The sequence below is a fragment of the Myxocyprinus asiaticus genome, chromosome 43, assembly GCF_019703515.2.
Source record: "Myxocyprinus asiaticus isolate MX2 ecotype Aquarium Trade chromosome 43, UBuf_Myxa_2, whole genome shotgun sequence".
In the NCBI taxonomy this organism is placed as follows: Eukaryota; Metazoa; Chordata; class Actinopteri; order Cypriniformes; family Catostomidae; genus Myxocyprinus; species Myxocyprinus asiaticus.
In genome coordinates, this window is record NC_059386.1 from 11,273,462 (window position 1) to 11,298,358 (window position 24,897).

Genomic DNA, 24,897 nt, shown 5'->3' on the forward strand with positions numbered 1-24,897 from the left:
TGTAGTTCCTTATTAATCTCCGGTAAAAATTTGCGAACCCCAGAAACCTCTGCAATGCCTTGCGAGAATCTAGGGTTGGCCAATTGGAGACGGCTCTAACCTTAGCTGGGTCCATGCGCACTCCCTCGGATGAAACGATGAACCCCAGAAACGGAACCGACTGTGCATGAAAAGCACACTTCTCCACCTTGACAAACAGCTGATTCTCTAGCAGTCGTTGAAGCACCTGCCTGACGTGCTGCACATGGTCCTGGATATTCTGGGAGAAGATCAGAATATCATCAAGATAGACAAACACAAAATGATCAACCATGTCTCTAAGCACATCACTCATGAGCTCCTGGAAGACGGCGGGGGCACTGACCAATTCGAAAGGCACAACCAAGTATTCAAAGTGCCCCATATGGGTGTTAAAAGCCGTCTTCCACTCATCCCCCTTCCTAATCCGGACAAGGTGATAAGCGTTGCATAAGTCTAACTTCGTTGTACGCTCCCTGCAAGAGTTCGAAGGCTGAGGACATCAATGGCAAAGGATAGCGATTATACACCATGATGTCATTCAGTCCCCGATAATCTATAAAGGTTCTAAGCAAGCCATCCTTCTTCTCCCTGCCAGCGACGAGGAAGGGCAGATGAGACTGGCTGCCAGAGAATCATTGATACACCTGTTCATGGCCTCCCTCTCGGGAGCCGAGAGCGAATACAGCCATCTCAGAGGCGGCGAGGTGCCAGGAAGCAGAGGCGTACGGGCGATGAGGAGGAAGGGTCGCGCCACTGGACCAGCTGAACACTGCCCTAAAGTCATGGTATGTCAACCGTACTCCGGATAAGTCCACCAGTTCATCCTGCAATGAAACACAAGACTGGACAGGGGAAACACAGTTAAGACAGTTCAACAATCAATAAGGACTCCAAGCAAGAACAGTGTTAGTTGACCAGTCTATGTGTGGGTTGTGCGTTACATTTACATTTACACATTTGGCAGATGCTTTTATCCAAGTGACTTACAGTGCCCTTATTACAGGGACAATCCCCCTGGAGCAACCTGGAGTTAAGTGCCTTGCTCAAGGACACAATGGTGGTGGCTGTGGGGATCGAACCAAAAACCTTCTTAGTCCACTACGCCACCACCACTCCAACCAAATGTCTGAAGTCCAGGGGTTTTGTCCAGAGGTGTAGCGCTCACCAGTAACCCTCTCCTTCCGACAAGTGATGTCTTTTAACCAGAAAGGAGGCAGAGAGATGATCGGGGTGAGCGCAATAAAAACATAGTCCATAAATGAGACGTCGCCGTTTCTCCCTACATGAGATTCGGGTTCTAGCGATTTGCATAGGCTCAGTGTCGGGCCGTGATACCGGTGAATTGGCTGAAGAAGCCAATCGAGTGGGAGGATCAGTCGCCAGGTTGGGTGGAAAGCGGCGTCGACAGTGGCGACGGCATAGGGTCAGGCGTTGATCAACTCGGATAGCCAAATCCACCAAGTCATCGAAGCACGGAGGCAAATCCAAAGAGTAAATCCAAAGGCCATGCAGAAATCGATCCCACATAGCATGGTCATTCCACTCAAAAGAAGCAGCTAGGGTGTGAAATTCAATCGCATAATCGGAGACTCATCAATCTTCTTGAGACAGCACAGATAACACCCTCGCCACCTCCCAACCTTGAGCTGAGTGATCAAACACTCATCGGAGCTCCATGGAAAAAGCATGATAGGAAGAGCAGCAGGTATGTCTGTTGTCCCACATGGCAGTGCCCCATTTGCCAGCCCTTACAGTGAGGAGCGTAATAACACAGGCCACATTGTATCCGAAGCGAAAGCGGAGGGCTGCAATGTGAAAAACAGGGAACATTGTGAGAGGAATGTGCTGCAGGATTCAGCCTCACCTGAATACGGGGCTGTAGGGGAATGCGGGCTTCAAAGCATCCAGGAGCCAGTGGAATCCCTGAAGTTGGTAAGGAAGCCTCCTGAGGGGGCCCAGCATCAGGAGATAGGTGGAGCTGCTGCACAAGTGAGCTCAGCGATCATCTCCAGGGCCCGGTTCGAAGCAGAGATCTGGTCCTGCTGACGTCCCAGCAAGGCTCCCTGCTGAGAGAGGGCAGAGCGAAGAGTAGATTCCTATGCTGGGTCCATACTGGCTATACTGTTCTATAACGATGCGATAGGGAGAACAAACAGGCCCAAGAGCAGAGGAAACGTTTATGGAATTTATTAATAACAAAAAACAGGCACTATGGATGTCGAGGATCCCAGCACCAGCTGCAGCAGCAGGAAGAAGCAACAGGGAAGCGAGCGCGCTGAGGCTGCGCTCGGGAACAATCCTTGAAGAATGAGTTTGTAGGATGAGTGTGTGCGTTGTGGAAGTCAGGAACAGATTCTTAGAATCCTCAGTTGAAGCAAGTGAGGTGCAGAACAGTGTCCAGCTGAAGAAGGCAATACTATTCCCGACACGCAGGCAGAGACAAGGTATCCTCTGTGGAAGACTAGCTGATGTGCAGCAATACTGGAAGGCAACCACACACCCGACACGCAGGCAACCAACAGATACACGAGACAGGACCAACTAGACAGAGAGAGCGAGGTTAGTACTCAACATCAAACAACAATCTAGCAGATACTGAGAACACGATGGACTTAAGAAGGGCGTGAATTAGAGGAGAACAGGTGTTGCTCGGCACGCAAATCAGTGGCATGATCAGTGTTTCCCCAGGAACAATCAATGTGCCCATGGAAATGGCGATCATGCATGCCGGCCGCGCCTGCGAGACATGGGGGAGAGAAAATGACAAAACAAACAAAACAAATCGGCGAACTCATCGGAGCTGTGACACTATTAGTTAAAGTTATGTTAAATCAAGTGGATTGCACCTCAATATTATCAACATGATGTATTAAATGTGTATTGACGTTGCATTTATTGTAATCAGAATCAGAATCAGAAACAGAATGAGCTTTATTGTCAAGTATGCTTACACATACAAGGAATTTGTCTTGGTGACAGGAGCTTCCAGTGTACAACCATACAAAAACAATACAAAAACAGCAGCAAGACATAGATAATAATAAAAAATAAAAAATAATTATACACATACGTACAGACACACACATACATACATACACACATACACATGGGTAATGCAAATCTAATACAGTCTGTTATGTACAGTGTAAATACAAATCTGTTATGTACAGTGCAAATGTTTTTTTTTGCAGAGGAATGAAATGGCAGAAGAGGTTGGATGTGTTGGATAAATATAAGAAAGACTAAACTGTGTATTGCACATAGTTATTGCTCAATGAGGCAATTTAACTGTTCATGAGATGGATAGCCTGAGGGAAAAAACTGTTCCTGTGCCTGACAGTTCTGGTGCTCAGAGCTCTGAAGCATCGGCCAGAAGGCAACAGTTCAAAAAGGTAGTGGGCAGGGTGAGTGGGATCCAGAGTGATTTTTCCAGCCTTTTTCCTCACTCTGGAAGTGTATAGTTCTTGAAGGGGGTGCAGGGGGCTACCAATAATCCTCTCAGCAGTCCAAACTGTCCTTTGTAGTCTTCTGATGTCTGATTTCATAGCTGAACCAAACCAGACAGTTATTGAAGTGCAGAGGACAGACTCAATGACTGCTGAGTAGAACTGTATCAGCAGCGCCTGTGGCAGGTTGAATTTCCTCAGCTGGTGAAGGAAGTACAACCTCTGCTGGGCCTTTTTCACAGTGGAGTCAATGTGGGTCTCCCACTTCAGGTCCTGTGAGATGGTAGTGCCCAGGAACCTGAATGACTCCACTGCTGCCACAGTGCTGTTTAGAATGGTGAGGGGGGGTCAGTGTTGGGGTGTTCCTCCTAAAGTCCACAATCATCTCCACCATTTTGAGCGTGTTCATATCAAGGTTGTTTTGACTGCACCAGACAGCCAGCTGTTTAACCTCCCTTCTGTATGCAGACTCATCATCATCTCGGATGAGGCCGATGACAGTGGTGTCATCTGCAAACTTCAGGAGCTTGACAGAGGGGTCCTTGGCAATGTAGTCATTGGTGTAGAGGGAGAAGAGTAGTGGGGAGAGCACACATCCCTGGGGGGCACCAGTGCTGATTGTACAGGTGCTGGAAGTGAGTTTCCCCTGTCTCACAAGCTGCTGCCTGTCCGTCAGAAAGCTGGTAATCCACTGACAGAAAGACAAGGGAACAGAGAGTTGGTGTAATTTATTCTGGAGTATAGCTGGGATGGTGGTGTTGAAAGCCAAACTGAAGTCCACAAAAAGGATCCTTGCACATGTCCCTGGTCTGTCCAGATGTTGCAGGATATGATGCAATCCCATGTTGACTGCATCATCCACAGACCTGTTTGCTCGATAAGCAAATTGAAGGGGATCTAGAAAGGGTCCAGTGATGTTCTTCAGGTGGGCCAACACCAGTCTCTCAAATGATTTCATGACCACAGACATCAGGGCGACAGGTCTGTAGTCATTAAGTCCTGTGATTTTTGGTTTCTTTGGGATGGGGATGATAGTGTAATGTTTGAAGCAGCATGAGAATTCACACTGCACCAGTGATCTATTGAAGATCTGTGTGAAGATGGGGGCCAGCTGGTTAGCACAGGATCTAAGACATGCAGGTGAAACGCCATCTGGGCCCTGTGCTTTCCTTATCCTTTGCTGTCGTAAGACGCGGCTCACATCATCTTCACAGATCTTAAGTGCAGGTTGAGTAGCAGGAGGGGGGAGGAGGGGGGTTGCAGGAGGTGCTGGTGTTTGTGTGAAGTGAAGTTCAGAGTGGGTGTAGGGTGTGAGATTGGGCCTTTTAAATCTACAGTAGAACACATTCAGGTCATCAGCCAGTTGTTGGTCCACCACAGGGTTGGGGGCAGGAGTCCTGTAATTTGTAAGATATTTCATGCCATTCCACACTGATGCAGGGTCGTTAGGGCACGTAATATCACAAGGTATTTTCCAAAATTCTGCCCTTCACACTATTGGTACATTAAAATTGCTGCTACAGTTCAGCTGATTGGCTGGTTTAAATAAGACAGTGAACGTGATTGGCTGCACTTACGCAGTGAATCGTAGGTTGGCTTCATGCTTTACAGGGATGATGATGCTCACAAAGTTATCTTTTAGTTCAGAAGCTGGCTCCTCGCTATCACTGCAGAGAACATATTAATTACATGTCAAAAACATCTCTTTTGTCTGATATTTATTTAATAAAGCGACAGAACGCAGTAAAAATAATTATATTACTTAAGTGACTTCCAAAAGAAGAAATATGCATGCAATTCTTACGTGGTTGCAGAAACATTGATCACAATGTCCTTACGAATATGAGAAGGATTGGGCTCAAATTGGATTTTGAACATTTCCTGTTGGATTGACATTGACATGAATGAAAACAGAATGATAAATATTTTTGATTTTATTTTGTCAGTGCAATAGCAGAGGCAAATCTCACCATAATATCAGTTTTGAGGAAAGGGTATCCAACTGCACATACTATTCTGGTATTATTAGTTTCACATTCCTTCTCTTTAGGCTGCAATGAAAGTAAAAACAAACAAAAAAATTAGTGCATATTGTTTAACAGTTCAATCACAGGTGGGTTACTACCAGTGTTATTATTGTTAACGAAAACAAAAACTAACTAAAATGAATACATTTTCATTAACTGAAAACATTTGGAAAATACATTTTCATAACTCTAAAACTTACTGCAATAAAATACAAACGACTGACTTTGAATACATTTTAGTTTTAGATACACAGTATATTCTAAAATGTAAAAATAAAAAAATTTTCTTTGCAATTATGTTTGGTTGGTGGCACTAGCCATGTAGAAATTACACACTTTACCTTTAAAATGGAAAAAAATTTGATATCAAAAATTAAAGTTTACTTTTGCATTGATTTTCTAATTACATATATATTGTCGCATATTGTTACCATCAAATGGCAAACACAAAATGATCCAAAACCTTCTACATATATGCCAAGAAGAGAACAACATCTACCTCTATTTTGACATAGTTGATATTTTCTGTGTGGGTCAGTGAAACCTTGGTGTTGTAAGCATTGTCTTTGCTGTTGTGGATGCTGATGCTGACATAGAATTTCTCCTGGTTGCTTTTTATGAGAAGGCTACAAAAATACATAAATATGAGATAAATACAGTTAACACATATTTATTAAGCGTATGCACTGCAGACAAATCTGAGGCTGACATGATATGTGCTTTTGATCAGGGATTTTCAAACTGAGGTCTGAGGAGGGGAGATGCAGAAAATTGCAGAGAAAAATAGTGTAAAACAAATAAATTCTGCCTCCTAAAACTGTTTAGAAATCATTTTATTCTACTGACAGACATCATTTTCAACAGTGTGAAATCAAAATAAATTAGCATATAGTTGTGAAAAAAAATATTCTATATTTATTTCTAAGTGTTCATCCCTTCCTTGTAACCTACATACTTTCAAGAATAGTCTGTACTTGTGTTTTGCCTTTAACTTGCTCACTGGGTCTTATAGAAAAAAGATACTGTTAACATAAAGGGATAGTTCACCCAAAACTGAAAATTCCCTCATTATTTACTCACCCTCAATCTGCCATCCCAGATGTAAATTAATTTGTTTCTTGTGTTTTATACACAAACTAAGATTTTTAGAAGAATATCTCAGCTTTGTAGGTCCATACAATGCAAGTCAAAAAGCATATAAAGGCAGCATAAAAGTAATCCATAAGACTCCAGTGGTTTAATCCATGTCTTCAGAAGTGATATGATAGGTGTGGGTGAGAAACAGATCAATATTTAAGCCCTTTCTTACTATAAATTCTCCTCCCAGGCCAGTAGGTGGCAATATGCATAAAGAATGTCAATTGCCAAAAACAAAAGAAGAATGTGAAAGTGAAATTGACAGTGGAGTTTTATAGTAAAAAGGACTTAAATATTTACGTAATTCTCACCCACACCTATTATATCGCTTCTGAAGATATAGATTAAAACACTGGAGTCATATGGATTATGTTTATGCTGCCTTTATGTGCTTTTTTGAGCTTCAAAATTTTGGTCACCATTCACTTGCATTGTATGGATCGAAAGAGCTGAGATATTTTTCTAAAAACCTTCATTTGAGTTCAGCAAAAGAAACAAAGTCGTACACATCTGGGATGGCATGAGGGTGAGTAAATGATGAGAGTATTTTCATTTTTGGGCAAACTATCCCTTTAATATAAAGTAAATATTTTCCAGTAATTTCCAGTAATAGTTTAATCAGTTATTATAAAAGATTATTATTTAATTTATGAATCAAACAATATGTCTTTATAATGTCATGTTTTTCTCACACAGTATGAATGGGCCATTATACATAAAAATATATAGCCGCATTTATATTTAGCAAGGGGTGCCTCGTGAAGGGCATCGTCAAATTTGTGGGTCCTTGGTATCAAAAAGTTTGAAAACCCCTGCTTTAGATTAGATGGTTGTTTTTAATATTGTGAATTTGAGAACTTCTGTTGCATCAAAAAGGGAATGTTTACTCTTTCAGAAGTCAACACAAGGAGGCAGTAAAAACTGAACATTTCCTTTCAGTACAAATATTCATACTGTCAAGACATCCTCCTCCCATAGTTATCTGAATTGTCAATCTAAATCTAAAAATTATATCCAAGAAAAAGAAGCAGAAAGACATATTTAAATGACTAAAATAATCACACCATGACTAATAATTCCATACTGATAAATGTATTCCTTGAATGCATTAGAAGTCGCTTTAGATAAAGGCATCTTAATAAATATGATTGTAAATGTACCTTGAGATGTTTGCAGTGGCTTTAAGGTGTAGATTAGCAACACACTTGTCATTGATCCCACAGTCCACTAAAGCAATCTTAAATTAAAGACAATATGAAGAGATAGTAAGAAAGGAAGATTTACACTGTTTGAATGACAGTAAAAAAACCTTCATCACTTTATGTTTGCGGAACATTCCAAACACATATCTAGTGATTAATAAAAAAAAAAATACTGTGTATATATGCAGTGTTGTCCTGCTTTCTGTACAATACAGTATCAGCTCATAAGAAATCCTTGTTTAATACCATAATGTTGTTTAATTGCACCACCAAGCATTGCACCAACTCAAATGTTTACCACGAATATTTGTGCCAAGTTTTGTTTTCCTGCCTGAGTGCTTAAACTGCAGAACAACAGAACTTAAGGGAGTAATACTGGCAGAGACAACTCTGTGATGTCTCCAGGAAAATGTGCTTTTCATCCAGATAATCTTATCTCGTGAGCATGCAAAGCTGTCTGCTTGGGAATTACTGTGTGTGTGCAGAGAGAAACAGACTCTTCAAAAAACAAAAAAGTTATGACATTATTTTGCTCAGGGAATGACTACGGACTAAAAACAGCCTGGGATCTATATTACACTGGAACATTACAGTGCACATAAGTGCCCAATATATGTATAAAATATGCATATAATACAAACTACTGTTTCATTTATTATTTAATTCAGAGATTACAAACTTGTTTCTTTTGTTTTTTTGCTCAGTTGAAGCACTATGACTTAAATAATTAGCTTAAAGCCCCTGATATTTTAAGTAATGTTAACCTTTCAAATATGTAATGTATTGCATCTTTGTGTGTTCACTTGTGAAATATTTCTGTTATTTTTCTTAATCTCATTATATTGCAATGAGACTTGTGGTCAAAATCTCATTATAAAGGTGCATGAAGAGAGCATTTTCTTCAACAAGGAGAAAGTCTTCCAGCACTTGTAAAATTAGAGCGATTTCATTTGGATAACTTACAGCTGCCACCCACATTTACTCATTCTTTTTAATGAGCATTATTACTGCAGTAGACAGTCTAGCGGTTACTGGAGCAGTGACTTAGACTTACAGTATATTGACTGTAAACTTTCACCTCTGCAATAAAGACACTGACACAAGTAGAAGAGAGAACAGGATCTTACGGTCTTGTTGAGTGACGTCGGTAATTCCCCATCCAGGACTGGACCTTTGTCTTCATCCGCTAAACCAAATTCCAACGTGACCATAATGGGATCTCTGAAATCCAGTTTATCCTGTGGGGGATAACAGAGGATGTTGCCAATTTTTTCAGCTCAACATTTTTTCTGTCAACATAAATAAACAGAGTAAGAAGTTTCAGAAATTGTACCAAATTCATTCTGTTGCTAGTTTTCAATTACCCAGCAAACACAAAACGTTTCTGCAACACTGAATTTTGGTTGGAGTTAGGTTACATCACAGTAAATATTTAAAAGACATTGTTTTGGAAACGTCACGAAAACACCTACCTGGAAGTTTTTTTTTTTTTATGTAGCCTCAAAACATCAATATAAAGCCATATTCACACTACAGATGTAGATTTAGGTAGGGATGGTAGGGACATCCCTATCAGCTTTCAAAAATTTTCTGACCAACATTTGGGCAATTTACCACATATAAAATACTTTAACTTTATACTATGTTTTTATTTTTATTTTAACAACTATCAAAGTTTCTTAGTGTAATTATTCATGTGTAAATTATTTTCCTATCTCTTCTGAAGCTACGCATAAAAGGTGTTGTTACGTGGCATCTGTACATTTTCTCAGGGCTGTTTATGCTGCTCCAGTCACAGTTGTTTGTGATTATTGCATAAAGATTTTTTTAAACCATTTTCTGGAGGTTACACAGGCAGATTTCCATTCACCCATTGAAATCAATAGGTTTTTGCATATGGCCCAATTAATGGGGGATTCTCCTTCAGTTAGTAAGTGCCTTATTGGGGAAAACACCTTTAAAAATTAACAACTGGGGGGGCCTGGGTAGCTCAGTGGTAAAATACACTGGCTACCACCCCTGGTGCTCGCTAGCTCACTAGTTCGAATCCCAGGGTGTGCTGAGTGACTCCAGCCAGGTCTCCTAAGTAACCAAAATTGGCCCTGTTGCTAGGGAGGGTAGAGTCACATGGGGTAAACTCCTCGTGGTCGCTGTAATGTGGTTTGTTCTCAGTGGGGCACTTGGTGAGTTGAGTGTGGTTGCCGCGGTGGATGGCATGAAGCCTCCACATGTGCTATGTCTCCGTGGCAACACGCTCAACAAGCCACATGATAAGATGCACAGGTTGATGGTCTCAGACGCAGAGGCAACTGGGATTTGTCCTCCACCACCTGGACTGAGGCAAATCACTACACAACCACAAGGACTTAAAAGCACATTGGGAATTGGGCATTCCAAATTGGGAGAAAAAAAAAAAAAAATTGAACAACTGTCAGGTAAGGGTCTAGATTTTTTTTAAATACCAACATTTTGAAAATCATCCTCCAATATGTCCCTACCAACTTTCAAACCAAACCCACAACCTTGATTCACATTAATCCACACTGTAGACTCTAATAAGTTAGCAGAACTCCAAAATGTGATGCAATCAGTTACATCATATTTTTTAGGTAAATAAAACTTTCATATTTAAAATGTTTACTACACATGCATGTTAATTGCTCTTAACTTGAAACAGTGAGTAAGCTAACTCATACTTTTTATTGGCACATAACCTTAAATTTAACTCTTTGGCTGAATTTAAAATTAACAAGTAATCTCAATTTAACTACTTTAAGTAGAAGAAACCTAGCTAGTACTAGCTGGAATTAACTAGTACAGTGAATTTTAGCATGCTAATGCATGCTGATTGGTAACACTATGCTTTGATTAACTTAGAAATGGCTCAAATGTGTAAAACAATATAGAAAATTATTAATTTAACAATTCAACATGTCCTCAACGTAAACTCAATTGCCACTATTCTCCATAATGGTAACCCCCAAAACTCAAACATAACAAACTCTTCTAAATAACACAATGAAACAAACACTAACAAGTATCCCCTTTTACATTCATCTTGCACAGACACATTATATAACATTATACAAACAAAAGAAAGAGAAAGTTCTAAATACTCACCAAGGTTCATTTATTTGAACTAATTTGTATAAATATTTTTTCCCTACTCAAAAATAAATAAATAAATAAATAAATAAATAGCCTAGACCAAACTGCAGACTTTTGTGAATTGTTTTGTTGATGTTTGAAAATAATGTAATATGTACATTTAAATGAAACATTAAAAAAATAAAAATAAAAATCCCAAAACTTTTGAAAATACTTTTGTTTATAGAACAGATGTTTATGATCAAAATAAAACAAGGCCACATTACATTTGTGGAATGTTTTGTTTAAATTTTTTAAACTTCCAAACAAACAAAGCTTATAAACAGTTGACTCCGTTGGCTTAAAATCGGCAAAAAATGTGCCAAAATACATAGTTATTATTATTACCTTAAAAAAACAACATCTTATAACAACATTTTCACAACTTAAAAAAACATTAAAAAAAAGCTCTATGTATGTATTATTGCTTTGTTGAAAATATTGACCATTAAATGATAGAGATCTAGCAAATTTTCTCATAATGATAACGCAGTACGGGATTTTATGGTTGTCTGTCACAGACACCGGAGGGTGTCCCTTATGTCTTATAGTTTTTGTGTTTGTTTTTTTTATACTTTCTTTTTTCTTTATTTCTTCTTTTTTGCACTTATGTACAATTCCATTCCTTTTAAGCTCTGAGGCCAAATATGCACTGAAGTGGGACATGCCGCAGTCTCTCAACGGGGGCTAGGGGTGATTTTACTGTAGCAGTCAGGCCACTTTCTCAGGCCTTTGATCAGGGAACTTCTGGATTTTATTAAACTCAAGTCCTCTTAGTTTCAGATGCTTAGTTTTCTGCTCTTATCTACTGAGAGACGTTGAATGTCATGTAATCTAGATCAGAGGCAAAAAAGATACACAGTAAATGGCTTCAGAGAAGAGGGAAGGGTTTTATAGGAGGGTTGTCTGCTCTACATTTGTAAACTAGTTAGCCCAACTCAAAAAGCCAGACTGTCTTGTTGAAACCCCACCCCCCAACCCCCCAAGAAAAATGTATTTGTTTGAGTTGTTGCAAAAGAGGCACATTGCATACAGCAGGCCTATTCAAATTCGGCCTGGAGGGCCACTGTCCTATAGAGTTTAGTCCCATGTCTGATTTATACAACTGCCTATAATTTTCAAGTAATCCTGAAGACCGTGATTTGCTTGTTGTGGTGTGCTTGATTGAGGTTGTAAATGTACTCTGCAGGATGATGGAACTCCAGGACCGGATTTAAATAACCCTGACCTCTATTGTTTACCAGTAGTTCCCTATCTGTCACTCACTCGACATTGTGCCAATGTAGTGACACTAGGGGTCACTCTTGGGAGCCCCAAACACCTCTGCTTTTTTGAAAAAAGGCCAATGGGAATTGGCGAGTGGAATTTGCATGCCACTCCCCCGGACATACGGGTATAAAAGGAGCTGGTATGCAACCACTCATTCTGATTTTCTCTTCAGAGCCGAGCGGTTGTATTCAGTGCACTGAATTCAATTCCCTTCAAAGACGCACCTCAAAACTGCTGGATTTACAGCGCATTTCAGCGGCTTCTCCCCCTCTGCACCTGTGGAGAGCAGAGAACGCCCCTGGGCGCTTCGGCAGAGTGAAAAAAGACAGTATATTCTAAAAGAGTATATTTTCATTCACAAAAAGAGCGGCACACATGGAACGTCTTTTTAAAGATGCCTTACCGTTTGTGTGTTATTCCTGGTTGCGGTCGTTATCGCTCCGCTTTTGACTGCCACAATCGCTGTCTTACATGTCTGGGCGCTGCCCACGCGGAGACATCGTTCGGGGATGGGTCATGTCCTCATTGCGAGAACATGACCATGGCAACATTGCGGCAACCCCCAGTGGTTCCCCGCACCGGTCCTTCTACCTATGGGTTTGAGGCCGCATCGGTTAGCACTGGGGGTGATTTGGGGACATCAATTGGACCACCTCCGCCGGGTATCCCCCCACGGACCTCCCATTCCCCAGCACACTCGCTTGCCCCGGTCGGGTGCTCGGACGAGACCGCCGGCTCATCTCAGGGCGAGTTCAGGAAGACGATGAGTTATCGAGCGCAGCATCGGAAAGCGGGCTCGTCCAGTCGGATGCAGAGGCTTCAGCTGGGTTTCCTCCTTCGGGAATGGCCGACACGGAAATTATGGACATGCTTTCCTGGGCGGCCGCGAGCATCAGGCTAGAATGGAACCCTCCACTCTCCCCTGAACCCTCGTGGCTCGACGATTGGTTCCTGGGCTCGGGGTGCCACTCACGGCCACGCCCTGCCCCGGTTCCTTTCTTTCCAGAAGTGCATGAGGAGCTGACAAGATCGTGGGAGACAACTTTTACTGCTGGTCCCGGTCCCGGTCTTTCAGGTCCCCCGCTCTCACTACCGCTCTCCACTTGATGGTAGAGCTGCCAGGGGGTATTCGGTGATCCCACAGGTGGATAAGGCGCTCATGGTGCTCTTGTGTCTGCAGAGCACTGCCAACTGGCGTGGGCGCCCGAAGCTCCCGTCCAGGGCCTGTAGGTTTATGTCATCCCTGACTGGGACCCCCCGCCCCTGTGCGCCCAGCTGTTGGTTCTGGTGGACTACGGGTACAACATTCCTCCTCCCCCCTCCTCGGGCAATCTTATGGTGGTTGGCAGGAGCCAGGTAAGTGTTTCGATGTCCCTGGACTCGGCATGGCCACGTGGCTCGAGTCCCCTCGACGTGGCACCTCGAGCTCCACCCCGCTGTGAGGCCCCACCCGCCGGTACGTCCCACGTGATCATTCCCTTGGTCCCCCTTGCCCGGAGTTTGGGCACGTGGCTCACGCTTTCCAACCCGTCGCAATGGCTGACCCGGATCGTCCGACTCGGCTACGCGATTCAGTTCTCCAGGTGCCCACCCAGGTTCAGCGGTGTCTGCTTCACCTCGGTGAAGGGCGAGAATGCTGCTACCTTGCATGTGGAGATCGCGACCCTTCTGCGCAAGGGCGCAATAGAGCTTGTCCCTCCAGCCGAGATGAAGAAAGGGTTCTACAGCCCTTACTTCACTGTACAAAGAAAGGCGGTGGGTTGCGACCAATCCTGGACCTGTGAGTACTGAACCGGGCTTTCCACAGACTCCCGTTCAAGAGTCTGATGCAAAAACGTATTCTAGCGAGCGTCCGGCATCAAGATTGGTTCGCGGTGGTAGACCTGAAAGACGCGTACTTCCATGTCTCGGTCTTACCTCGACACAGACCCTGGTGCATTACCCGTCACGCACCGCCAGTTCACGTAATACAGTTCAGATAGTTGTGGCGTTTTGTATAGGGACCCCTAGTGTCACTACATCGACACAACGTCGAGTGAGTGACGGATAGGGAACATCATGGTTACTTTCGTAACCTCCGTTCTTGCCACAACGCTAAACTACCCGCTGAAATGGCCGGGACCTGGTCTCAGCTCCTCAGCACAAAACCTGAATGAGTGGTCGCATACCAGCTCCTTTTATACCCATATGTCCGGATGAGTGGCATGCAAATTCCACTCGCCAATTCCCATTGGCGAGCAGAGGTGTTTGGGGCTCAGAAGAGTGACCGCTAGTGTCACTACATCGACACAACGTCTCATCCCCTTCATCAGGGAACGGAGGTTATGAAAGTAACCATGATGTTCTCAACTAGTGGATCATAGCCAAAAATGAGTCACAGGTCTTTTCTGATTGGGTCATGGAAAGCAGGGAAAAATGCATATAATAAAATACTAACTAGACATATAATCATGCATAGTTAAGATTTGCTATAAGTTTGCCATTCATTTACCATATCATTTTCTGATTGCGTTAAAGACTGTGTATCCAGTAAAATTCAACATTATTTTAAAATATTAATATTTCGAATGTTTGACTTTTTTAATTTACTTTTGTACAAAAACTATTTTGGCACTGTTTTGGGTCACCACTTGATGCCCAATGTAAAACCTGTGCCCAATGTGAAACAAAACAAGCTTAGAACCAATGGTGTAAACATACCAAATTTGCACCATATACGCAAATACGCACAAATCACCTCTACTGCTCAGTTCTTGTGTATGAAAAGACTGATTTACTTGCCGACGTGTAGAAGGTGTGTTCTCTGCAAAGCACATCATTGATAGACTCGTTCTTCTGCAATCTTCTGTCATCTGTCTCATTAAAACGTCCTCTGGAAATCACTCTCAGAGAGTCCAGCATCAAACTGTACCTGATGACTGAATGGAGGTAAAGAGTATTTGAAAAAGTGGAAAACCATGTTAAGGTCAAATGTTTAATGATAATTCCAAATGCTTTGCTCTTATGGAAGCTGTATAAACCAGGTTTGAATGTGGTCAATAAAGGCAAAACATGCAATAGGGAATTCACTAAGAATAATTTGCGCCTGCTGACAGCATTATTTATTTGTGCATTCTGTCTACATTTTTAAAATCCCAATTCTTTTTTTGGGAAAAAATAATATTAACAGTGCAAACACAACTAAAAAATTATGTGGCTGGTCATAACGCTCTTCTCCATCATTTGATCATAAAAGTGATCATGACTTTCATGATAAACAAATCAAGTTCTCATGTGAACATGCGTGCAACTGTAAATGAGCTTCTCTCAGCGAGCAACGGACAAGATCTTCACTGAAAAATTACTTTTTTCAAATAATTGTTTCAAAATTTAGACTTGGAATATGACACGAGTCGCATGGATTCCTTTAATGACACTTTGGAGTAATATTTTAAGCTTTAAATTGAGGTACTGTCCACTGGCATTATATTGAAAAGATGAACCCCGATAGTCATTAAAACATCTCTTTTTATGTTCCGCAAATATTAATTTTGGGGTGAACTATTCCTTAAAGAGACAGTTCACCCAAAAATGAAAATTCTCTCATCCTTTACCCCTCATGCCATCCCAGATATGTATGACTTTCTTTCTTCTGCTGCTGAACACAAACAAAGATTTTTAGAAGAATATCTCAGCTTTGTAGGTCCATACAATGCAAGTGAATAGTGGCCAGAACTTTGAAGGTCCAGAAAGCATATAAAGGCAGAATAAAATTAATAATACGACTCCAGTGGTTAAATCCATAACTTCAGAAGCGATATGATAGGTGTGGGTGAGAAACATATCAATATTTAAGTTCTTTTTACTATAAATCTCCACTTTCACTTCCACATTATTCTTCGTTTGTTTTTGGCAATTCACATTTGTAGTGATGTGGGCGTGACCGAGCAACGTCTGTTGAGAGCAAGGCTAGGAGAGGAAGAACGGTGGGAAATCACCTATAACAGCTGTTTTGTGTTGCAGTGAGAGCTGGAGAGGGATAAAAGGGCAGTACAGACCGCCGGAGGGGAGAGAGAGAGACGCACGCAGCAGAGTTAATCTGTGCATTTATGTGTTGTACTGAAAAGCAAACCATTGTTGTAGACAGAAAAGTGTATGAATAAAAAAGATTTACGTTGGATTGTTTGCCCAGCTCCCGCTTCCTCCTTCATAAAAGAGCTCTCCCCCACAGGCTTGTGAATTCGCTGCCATGGGTGTGGGCGTGAAGTCTGGGCCGGTCTGCTGGAGTTCCTGCCTCACCCATCCACTAATCTTGGGTACAAATTGGCCAGCATTTACTACTTTATTAAGGGGAATTTGTGTGGATGGGTCCTGTAACAAAGTGTCTCGGTGTGTGGTTTGTGATTCGCTGGCTGGGGAGGCGGAGCCGGGGGACGTCTATGTTAGCTCTGCATCAGGATGATGTAAGGGAAGGGGAAGTCTTGGCTTCCCCAGCCCATAGAGGATTCCCTGCAGGGGATTTCCCTCTGGAGCAGATGCGAGATGAGACCCTTAGGCATGCCTTTGACCAAGTGAAAATGATTGATGGTCAACGCCTCCAGCCAGACATTGCACTCGCATATCCGTACTTTTCAATTATCAAGGATCGGTTTTATCGAGTCATGCAGGACACTCAGACAAAGGAGGATACAACCCAGTTGTTAATACCAAAGAGCCGTCGGGAAATGCTACTCCGGATGGCTCATTATAATCCAATGGTGGGTCACTTAAGGCAGGAAAAAACACTAAACCGTCTGATGGCCTGTTTATATTGGCCGGGCATTCACGGGGGTGTTCATAGGTGGTGTGCGACATGCCATGAATGTCAGCTAGTGAATCAGGGGGCCATTGCACCCCTTCCATTGATCGAGGTCCCCATCGAAAGAATTGGCATGGACCTCGTCGGCCATTAGAGTGGACAGCATGAGGAAATCGCTTTATGTTGGTTCTGGTGTACAATGCAACGTGATATCCAGAAGCAATGCCTCTGCTCAACATTTCAGCGTGAAGTGTTGCATAGGACCTCTTCAGAATGATCTCCCAAGTGGGGATTCCGAAAGATATCGTCACTGATCAGGGCATTATGTTTATGTCATGTACACTACACGAACTGTACGAATTATTGGGGATTACATCGATTTGGACCAGTGTTTACCACCCCCAAACGGACGGCTTGGTCGAATGATTTAATCAGACCCTAAAGAATATGATTCATAAGTTTGTGTACGAAGATGCTTGAAACTGGGACAAGTGACTCTAGCCCTTATTATTTGCAGTATGAGAGGTCCCATAAGCCTCCACAGGTTTCTCCCCATTTGAATTATTGTATGGGCATTGGCGGGCGGCGTGCCGACGTCCTATGGGAAAATTCGGTGGAGGGACCTTCAAAACCGTAAAAACTATATTCAATAATTCTTCATCTGAGAGCAAAACTCCACACACTGGGGCAATTAACACAGGAGAATTTTCTCCAGGCTCAAGAACGTCAAATATGGCTGCATAATAGGGGTACTTGGCTATGGGAGTTTACACCGGGAGATAAAGTTCTTGTATTGCTCCCCACATCAAGATCTAAATTACTCACCAAGTGGCAAGGAACCTTTGAGGTCACACGGCGAGTTGGGGAAGTCGATTATGAGGTTAAATGAATGGATAGAGGTGGAGCACGTCAGATTTACCAACTCAATCTCCTAAAACCGTGGCGAGAGGCGGTCCCTGTGACTTTGGCAACGGTGGTTCCAGAGAGGGAGGAGCTTGGACCGGAGGTGAACTTAAAAGCCACCAATCGAGTCACCTGGTCACTTCCGGAGACCACCTCACACCGTCACAAGTCATGGAGGTTGCAAGGTTGCAAGGAGAATTCTCCAACATGTTCTCACCTCTTCCCGGCTGTACGAATCTCATAGAGCGCCATATTGAAACAATCCCAGGGGTAGTGGTATGTAATTGTCCCTACCGATTACCTGAACACAAAAAAGAAGTGGTTCGGGATGAATTAAAGGCCATGTTAGATATGGGGGTAATAGAAGAATCCCACAGTGACTGGGCCAGCCCGGTGGTGCTGGTTCCGAAGAGTGACGGCTTGGTTCCGTTCTTTGTGGATTATAGAAAATTCAATGCGGTGTCTAAATTTGATGCGTACCCAATGCCTCAGATTGATGAACTGCTCTATCGGTTAGGTGCGGCTCGCTTTTATTTGACACTGGATTTAACAAAGGAATATTGGCAGATCCCCTTAACTCCCATGTCCCTTGAAAAGACTGCATTTTCCACACCATTCGAATTACACCAATCAGTGACGCTTTCGTTCGGTTTGTTCGGGGCCCCCACTACGTTTCATCAGCTCATGGACAGAATCCTCAGACCGCATGTTTGCTCCGCACGCCACTGCCTATCTGGATGACATCATCATTTTCAGTAATTATTGGCAGCAGCACCTGTGGCACCTGAAGGCTGTCTTGAGATCGTTGAGACGGGCGGGACTCACGGCAAACCCAAAGAAATGCGCAATTGGTGGGTGGAAGAACAGTATCTGGGCTTCCACTTGAGTCATGGGCAGGTGTGGCCCCAAATTGATAAGACTGCAGCGATTGCAGCCTGCCCGAGACCTAAGACCAAAAAGGAAGTGAGACAGTTCCTGGGGCTGGCTGGCTATTATCATAAGTTTGTGCCTAACTATTCGATTGTCACCGGCCCGCTGAGTGATCTGACTAAAATGGGGGCACCAGATCCAGTCCAGTGGATGGAGCCATGTCAACAGGTGTTCACGCGGGTGAAATCTGCACTTTGTGGCGGGGTGAAATCTGCACTTTGTGGCGGGCCGATATTGCACTCTCCTGATTACTCTTTCCCTTTTATCTTGCAGACGGACGCATCTGACAGGGGGGTGGGAGTGGTACTGTCCCAGATGGTGGAGGGGGAGGAGCACCCATGCTGTACATTAGTCGTAAGCTCTTGCTGAGACTAAGTACAGCACAGTGGAGAAGGAGTGTTTGGCCATCAAGTGGGTGGTCCTCACCCTCCGATACTATCTGTTGGGGCATGCTTTCTCCCTCTGTTCGGACCATGCCCCACACCAGTGGCTCCATCGCATGAAGGATACCAATGCGCAGATCACCCGTTGGTATCTAGCTCTCCAGCCTTTTAAGTTCAAGGTGGTCCACAGGCCGGGGGCACAGATGGCTGTTGCAAATTTCCTCTCCAGAAATGGGGTGAGAGTAAGTGACAGACCAGATGGCTCCCTGGCCTGAGTCGGGTGATGGTATTTGGTGATGTGGGCATGGCCGAGCAACGTCTGTGGAGAGCGAGGTTGGGAGAGGAAGAACTGTAAGGATTGACACCTGTGGGAAATCACCTCTAACAGCTGTTTTGTGCTGCAGTGAGAGCTGGAGAGGAATAAATGGGCAGTCCAGGCCGCTGGATGGGAGAGAGAAAGAGAGATGCATGCAGCAGAGTTGATCTGTGCATTTATGTGTTGTGCTAAAAAGCAAACCATAGGTGTAGACTGAAAAGTGTATGAATAAAAAAGATTTACGTTGGATTGTTCGCCCAGCTCCCACTTCCTCCTTCATAAAAGAGCTAGAGATGTGTCACAACATTCTTCATGCATATCGACACCTACTGGGTAGGGTGGAGAATTTAAAGTAAAAAGGGCTTAAATATTGATCTGTTCTCTCCCACACCTATCATATCTCTTCTAATTTTCATTTTACTATTTACTAACTATTCCTTTAAAACAGCATTATGTGCAAATAAGAGCATGTTTTTGTGCTAAAAAAAATACCGTGTGCAAAGTGGCGTAATTGTTTAGTGAATTTGTCCCATAGTGTTGCCATGACTCACCAGTTCCTGTGTTTGTGTCTTTCTCAGACTTGATCCGATACTTGAAACACACTTTGGTCTTCACACACACTGTGGTCTTCCCATGGACCTGACACGTCTGCTGCAGATTGATCTTGCTTGGGTCAAAGGTCATCTCTGCAAGCAGCTCTGCAACATCCCGAGACCTAGATTAAATTAATAACATTTTCACAAGATGTTTACACAAACGGAGCAGCATTTGGAGGATAAATATTTGTTTCAATTCCTTCAGTACAACAACAACTGGTTCATAGATCATTGACCGATTTCAGTCCAACTAAATACTTCAGATCATGTCCAGAAATGTAATATGATGTCAAATGCAAGCAAATGGAGAACTCCTAAAAGGCTGAATGGTGCAGTTTGGGGAGTTGAGATGGTAGAGGACACTAGATTTTATGGCTTTGCTTGGCAGTTACTGAGTCTCAGCACTGGGGTCATTTTGTGGATGTTCTAGAATCAGGGAGTGACTGTGATCTCTATAGGGGGATCTTATAAAGGAAATGCTGCCAAAAGTTTACTTCGTGGCACTCTCACACAGATTCAGACCCAAGTTCCAAAAGAAACTAACTGTAGTTGAGGGACATAACCCCTAACGGACAAGGCCTGGCGGACAGTGTGGGATATTTAGGCTCAGGTCCAAATTTGAGACAGCTGCTGTGGGTGGGAATGAGGAAGCTAGACTTCCAGAGGGTATTGGGTTCAAGTTCCAAACAGATTATTTTAGCACCAGCCATGAGTGGGAATTTAAAATGTAAGCCAAACAGCTGTTTTGTGGATACACTGTCACAAACACAAAAATGACACTTTGATCAAAACAGAAACAGCCACACTCACCAATAAAGTGCAGCCCCTCCTATTCCTCCGATAGTGACATCAATGATGCCATCATTATTCAAATCCATGATGCCATGAATTGATTGGCCAAAGAACTTCATGCTCACTCCATCTCCTCCAGCAGCAATTCGCTAAACACAAACATATACTGTATAGACCATACATAAAGTGCCCGGTGTGCAAAATACACACAGTAGACAAATACAGCAATTCCTATTGGTGCTTATAAATCAGTGTTGCCAGAACTTGCTAGAAAAACAACCAACCTAGTCTGACAAAACAAGCCCAAAATCACACACTTACCTCACCTAAATAATCCTAAATATACCTCTATACAGTGGATACTACATATTAGTGATGCACTGCTGTCAGTCGATTAAATGTTTTAATCGTGATTAATCGCATAATCTTTTCATAGTTCATTGCGATCAATCACAAATTTTGAAAGTGCTGAAATTTGACTCTATACATACTTCTTTTCCTGTCAAAATGCACTTCTTCTCTTCTTAAAATAATATGTAACATTATAAAGCTTTATTAAAATGTTTCAAACAAAGCCTCCCACAGTATAAAGATAGAAATGCACTACAATAGCACTAATTCATGTAAAATTATAAACGTTTAGCAAAGTCTAAGTGGGGGGTTGGCTAATTGAAAGAACTAGTCCCCACATAGTTTGCATATTCATTGCAATGGGCATTAAATCTCTTAAACTTTCATCCTCCACAATATTAATCAGCCAGCAGACTATGGCTCTCTGCTCTACTACAGCAATTGTGTAGCCGCATTTACAATTGATGTCGGGGTGTCAACGCCAGCATCAAGCAACGATTTTATCTCCACATGAAAAGTATATATATATACAAATACATCCTCATATATTAGGCTAGGGAATGGACTAAGAAGGGCAAAAACACGAGAGGTAAGGGAAAATAAACAATATCAATAAATAAAGACATTACGTAAAGTGCGGCTTGAATAGCAGGGGGGGATTGCAACCAATGACTGTTCATATTCATCAGCAACTTTATGAAGAAATGAGCCTAAGATTGCTTATAAGAAGTGGACATGGCAGCACTTTTCAGGAATTAGACACAACTCTTAGAAATTCCGTACTTTACCTGTACATATTTCTTCTTTATTGATTTCTGAGAACCGTGGTAAATATACACAGCTCCTCGATGGTCGTTCTCCAAGGGTGATCCGATCACCACGTCACTGAAGCCGTCCAGGTTGAGGTCAGGTACAGCAGCAATCGCAGTACCAAATCGTGCACCGCACGGCTCATTCTTATTCACACTTTTACAGCTACTACGCGAGTGATCAGAACAGCATGTTTGATTCTCAGGCTTGAGGGTCATCTCATGTTCAAAGAGTCCATCCTATGAAGGTAATAAGAAGATAGGAAAATGCCAGTTCCAATCTGATTGGTTGAATGCAATTTCCAGCAGCTGGGTGCACTAAAAATGAAGTTGTGTTCACAAGGTACCAGGCTGATACAATTTTTTTTTTAAAAGAAGAACTAACCAGTTCTGACCGGTCAGATGAGATGAAGAGTTCAGTCATACCAGTAACCTTATAAAAGCTCTTTTATTCTACATGGGGCAAGGGTGCCTCATGGGAGCAGCCATGTTAGTAACACATGACTATCTAAGTTAGAGGTTCATGACAAGAACTTTATGCCAAAATTAAAAATCTGGCTACGCTAGACTAGTTCAAATCCTGCAAGGGCTAATCAATGAACAATCACTATTCAGTCTTTGAGCAAAAAAAAAACAAAACAAAGTTGATTGTGAAATTACAAATTAGGTCTCAATTCAAGTCTTAATTAAATAACAATGCCTAACAAAGAAACACTTAACAATTGGCAAAAGATCAAAACCAATAGCAACTGCTCCATTAGGGCCACAATGTGGAAACTCTTGAGAGCAGGTGTTCTACAGAGGCTGGTGTTTTTGAGGAAGATATTACATTTTCATTAGATTTCCATACTCATGATGCCAAGCTGCTGCCCTCTCTCTTTCATTCCAACCCTCCTTCTGCTCCTTCTGGGAGCACTTATCTCAAACACACACACACACACACACACACACACACACATACCCACACACACACACACACGCACACACTCCCAGAAGGCAGATACATATTTAATGCTCCCATATGCTCTCAGAGTGGAATGCAGGTAAAACACTCCCCTACACATGTTTTCAGTATGTGGAATGGGGCACATCACACACATGTGTACAGATTAAAGGCACATACACACCTCATTGAGTTTGTAGACATAGACTTGACCTTGTTCATCCCTCTCTGGACCCATGTACATTGGAGCTCCTACCAGAAGGATGTCAGTGTAATTGTCACGGTCGATGTCATGCGTCTGGAGAATGCTGCCAAAATAGGAGCCAATCTAAGAGCAATATGAAACACTTAATCAAGCTTTCATACCTTTGCGAATTACATGAAACATGCAATGAAAACTTAAAGAATGTGAAATCACAGACATTCTATGTATATTATGTACATTCTATTTACATCACATTACACTTATCTGTATGTAATGTAAATGGCAAATATTAAGCTATCATGTTGAAATTGATTCATATGATATCAAGAACACAATTGTAGGAGGGCAAATGTCACCAAACCTGTCAAGAATATGTTCTTAGTATCCAATATATGTAATAGTCCATAATACATTTTCATAACTTTTTTCTGATATTAGAAAATAAGAAGAAAATAGTAGTTAAAAAGATTTTTTTTTTTAACCTCATGCGACCCTGCGTACACATGCGTGGACGTTGTATTTTGGCTTTGCTATACACCGCATAATTTAAATTAATTTAAACTGACTGATCTCAGTTCAGGAGACTCTGTGCTGTCAATAAAGGATTAAACTTTAGATGTGTGGAGTCATGTGACAAAACAACATGGTGCGGCCTCAGCAGACTTTGTCTTTGGGAAAAATGCCAACAAAATTACATCTGGTAAGAAACCTAATTATGTTTGTACATTGAAACCTGTTTGAATCAAAAGATTAGAGCCTCTAGATTCATCCGATATGCCATTTTAAACATTTGAGTGAATTATCATGAAACGCCATTCTGCTAAACACAATGTATGCTAATGTGTACTTTAGCGCTTCCCCCCCTCAGAAATCCTTTAATTACTGTGCAGTATCACATTGAAAATCAAGGGGTTCATCCAAAAGTTTATATGGAGTTAGGATGAAAATAAGGTGCATTTTGAACTGTTCTGAGACCAGTGCAGACAGAGAGCACACTGGAAGTCAAGTCATTCACTAAATAGGGAGCAAGGGGACATCCTTTAGCTTTCTGTGAAACTAAGTGCATTCATTCCTAAAAATGGGGACCGGCTGCCCCAGCCACGGCCTCTTCTCTTTCTTCTCACCCAAAAGGAAAAATCGTTCAGCTGGGGGCCATATAGCGTCCAGGTTGGGGGGGTGTCACTCCCAAGGGAAAGACACCGTGGAGACCACACCCTGTCCGAGGGGGAGGAAATTGTGTGAAATACGTCACATGGTCTTACCAAGTCTTGTCAGCAGTGTTTCATGCGGAGAAGTCCCTGTGGTAGGTCCTACCCGGGGGGGAGGATCTCTACAAACAAGGCGACCGGGGGCAGAGGGGCCTCTGCCCAAGGAAGACACGGGTTCACTAATGGGGGAAGCGTCTCGTGGAAGATACATCACACGGGGTTACATATGGGCAACCAGCGCATGTGGAGCACCTACCCTAGTGCAGGGCCAAGTTATTACACGTACTGGGCCGGCAACGAGTTTCTCCGCAAACTCGCCTGCCACAGGGCTAAGGAGGAAGGACATCCAGGGTCCACGACTTCGTGAACACGACTGGGGGTAAAAAGCGCACATCTTAGCCTCTGGGAGGGGAAAGGCACTATACGCAAGCGGTA

The 24,897-nt window shown here is 42.6% G+C and overlaps 1 protein-coding gene across 1 annotated transcript in view; it reads right to left on the bottom strand.

Moving 5' to 3' along the window:
• itga1 (integrin, alpha 1) overlaps nt 1-24,897 on the bottom strand; it is a 96,170-nt gene that overhangs the window by 12,096 nt on the left and 59,177 nt on the right. Inside the window, exons 13-23 of the mRNA XM_051685387.1 lie at nt 23,234-23,377; nt 22,086-22,346; nt 20,965-21,095; nt 20,110-20,273; nt 15,031-15,167; nt 8,961-9,071; nt 7,792-7,868; nt 5,994-6,120; nt 5,438-5,518; nt 5,272-5,348; nt 5,045-5,134 (exon numbers count right to left, since the gene is read on the bottom strand). Of these exons, the coding sequence (XP_051541347.1) occupies nt 5,045-5,134; nt 5,272-5,348; nt 5,438-5,518; nt 5,994-6,120; nt 7,792-7,868; nt 8,961-9,071; nt 15,031-15,167; nt 20,110-20,273; nt 20,965-21,095; nt 22,086-22,346; nt 23,234-23,377 (1,400 nt within the window). The remainder of the gene's footprint in view (nt 1-5,044; nt 5,135-5,271; nt 5,349-5,437; nt 5,519-5,993; nt 6,121-7,791; nt 7,869-8,960; nt 9,072-15,030; nt 15,168-20,109; nt 20,274-20,964; nt 21,096-22,085; nt 22,347-23,233; nt 23,378-24,897) is intronic.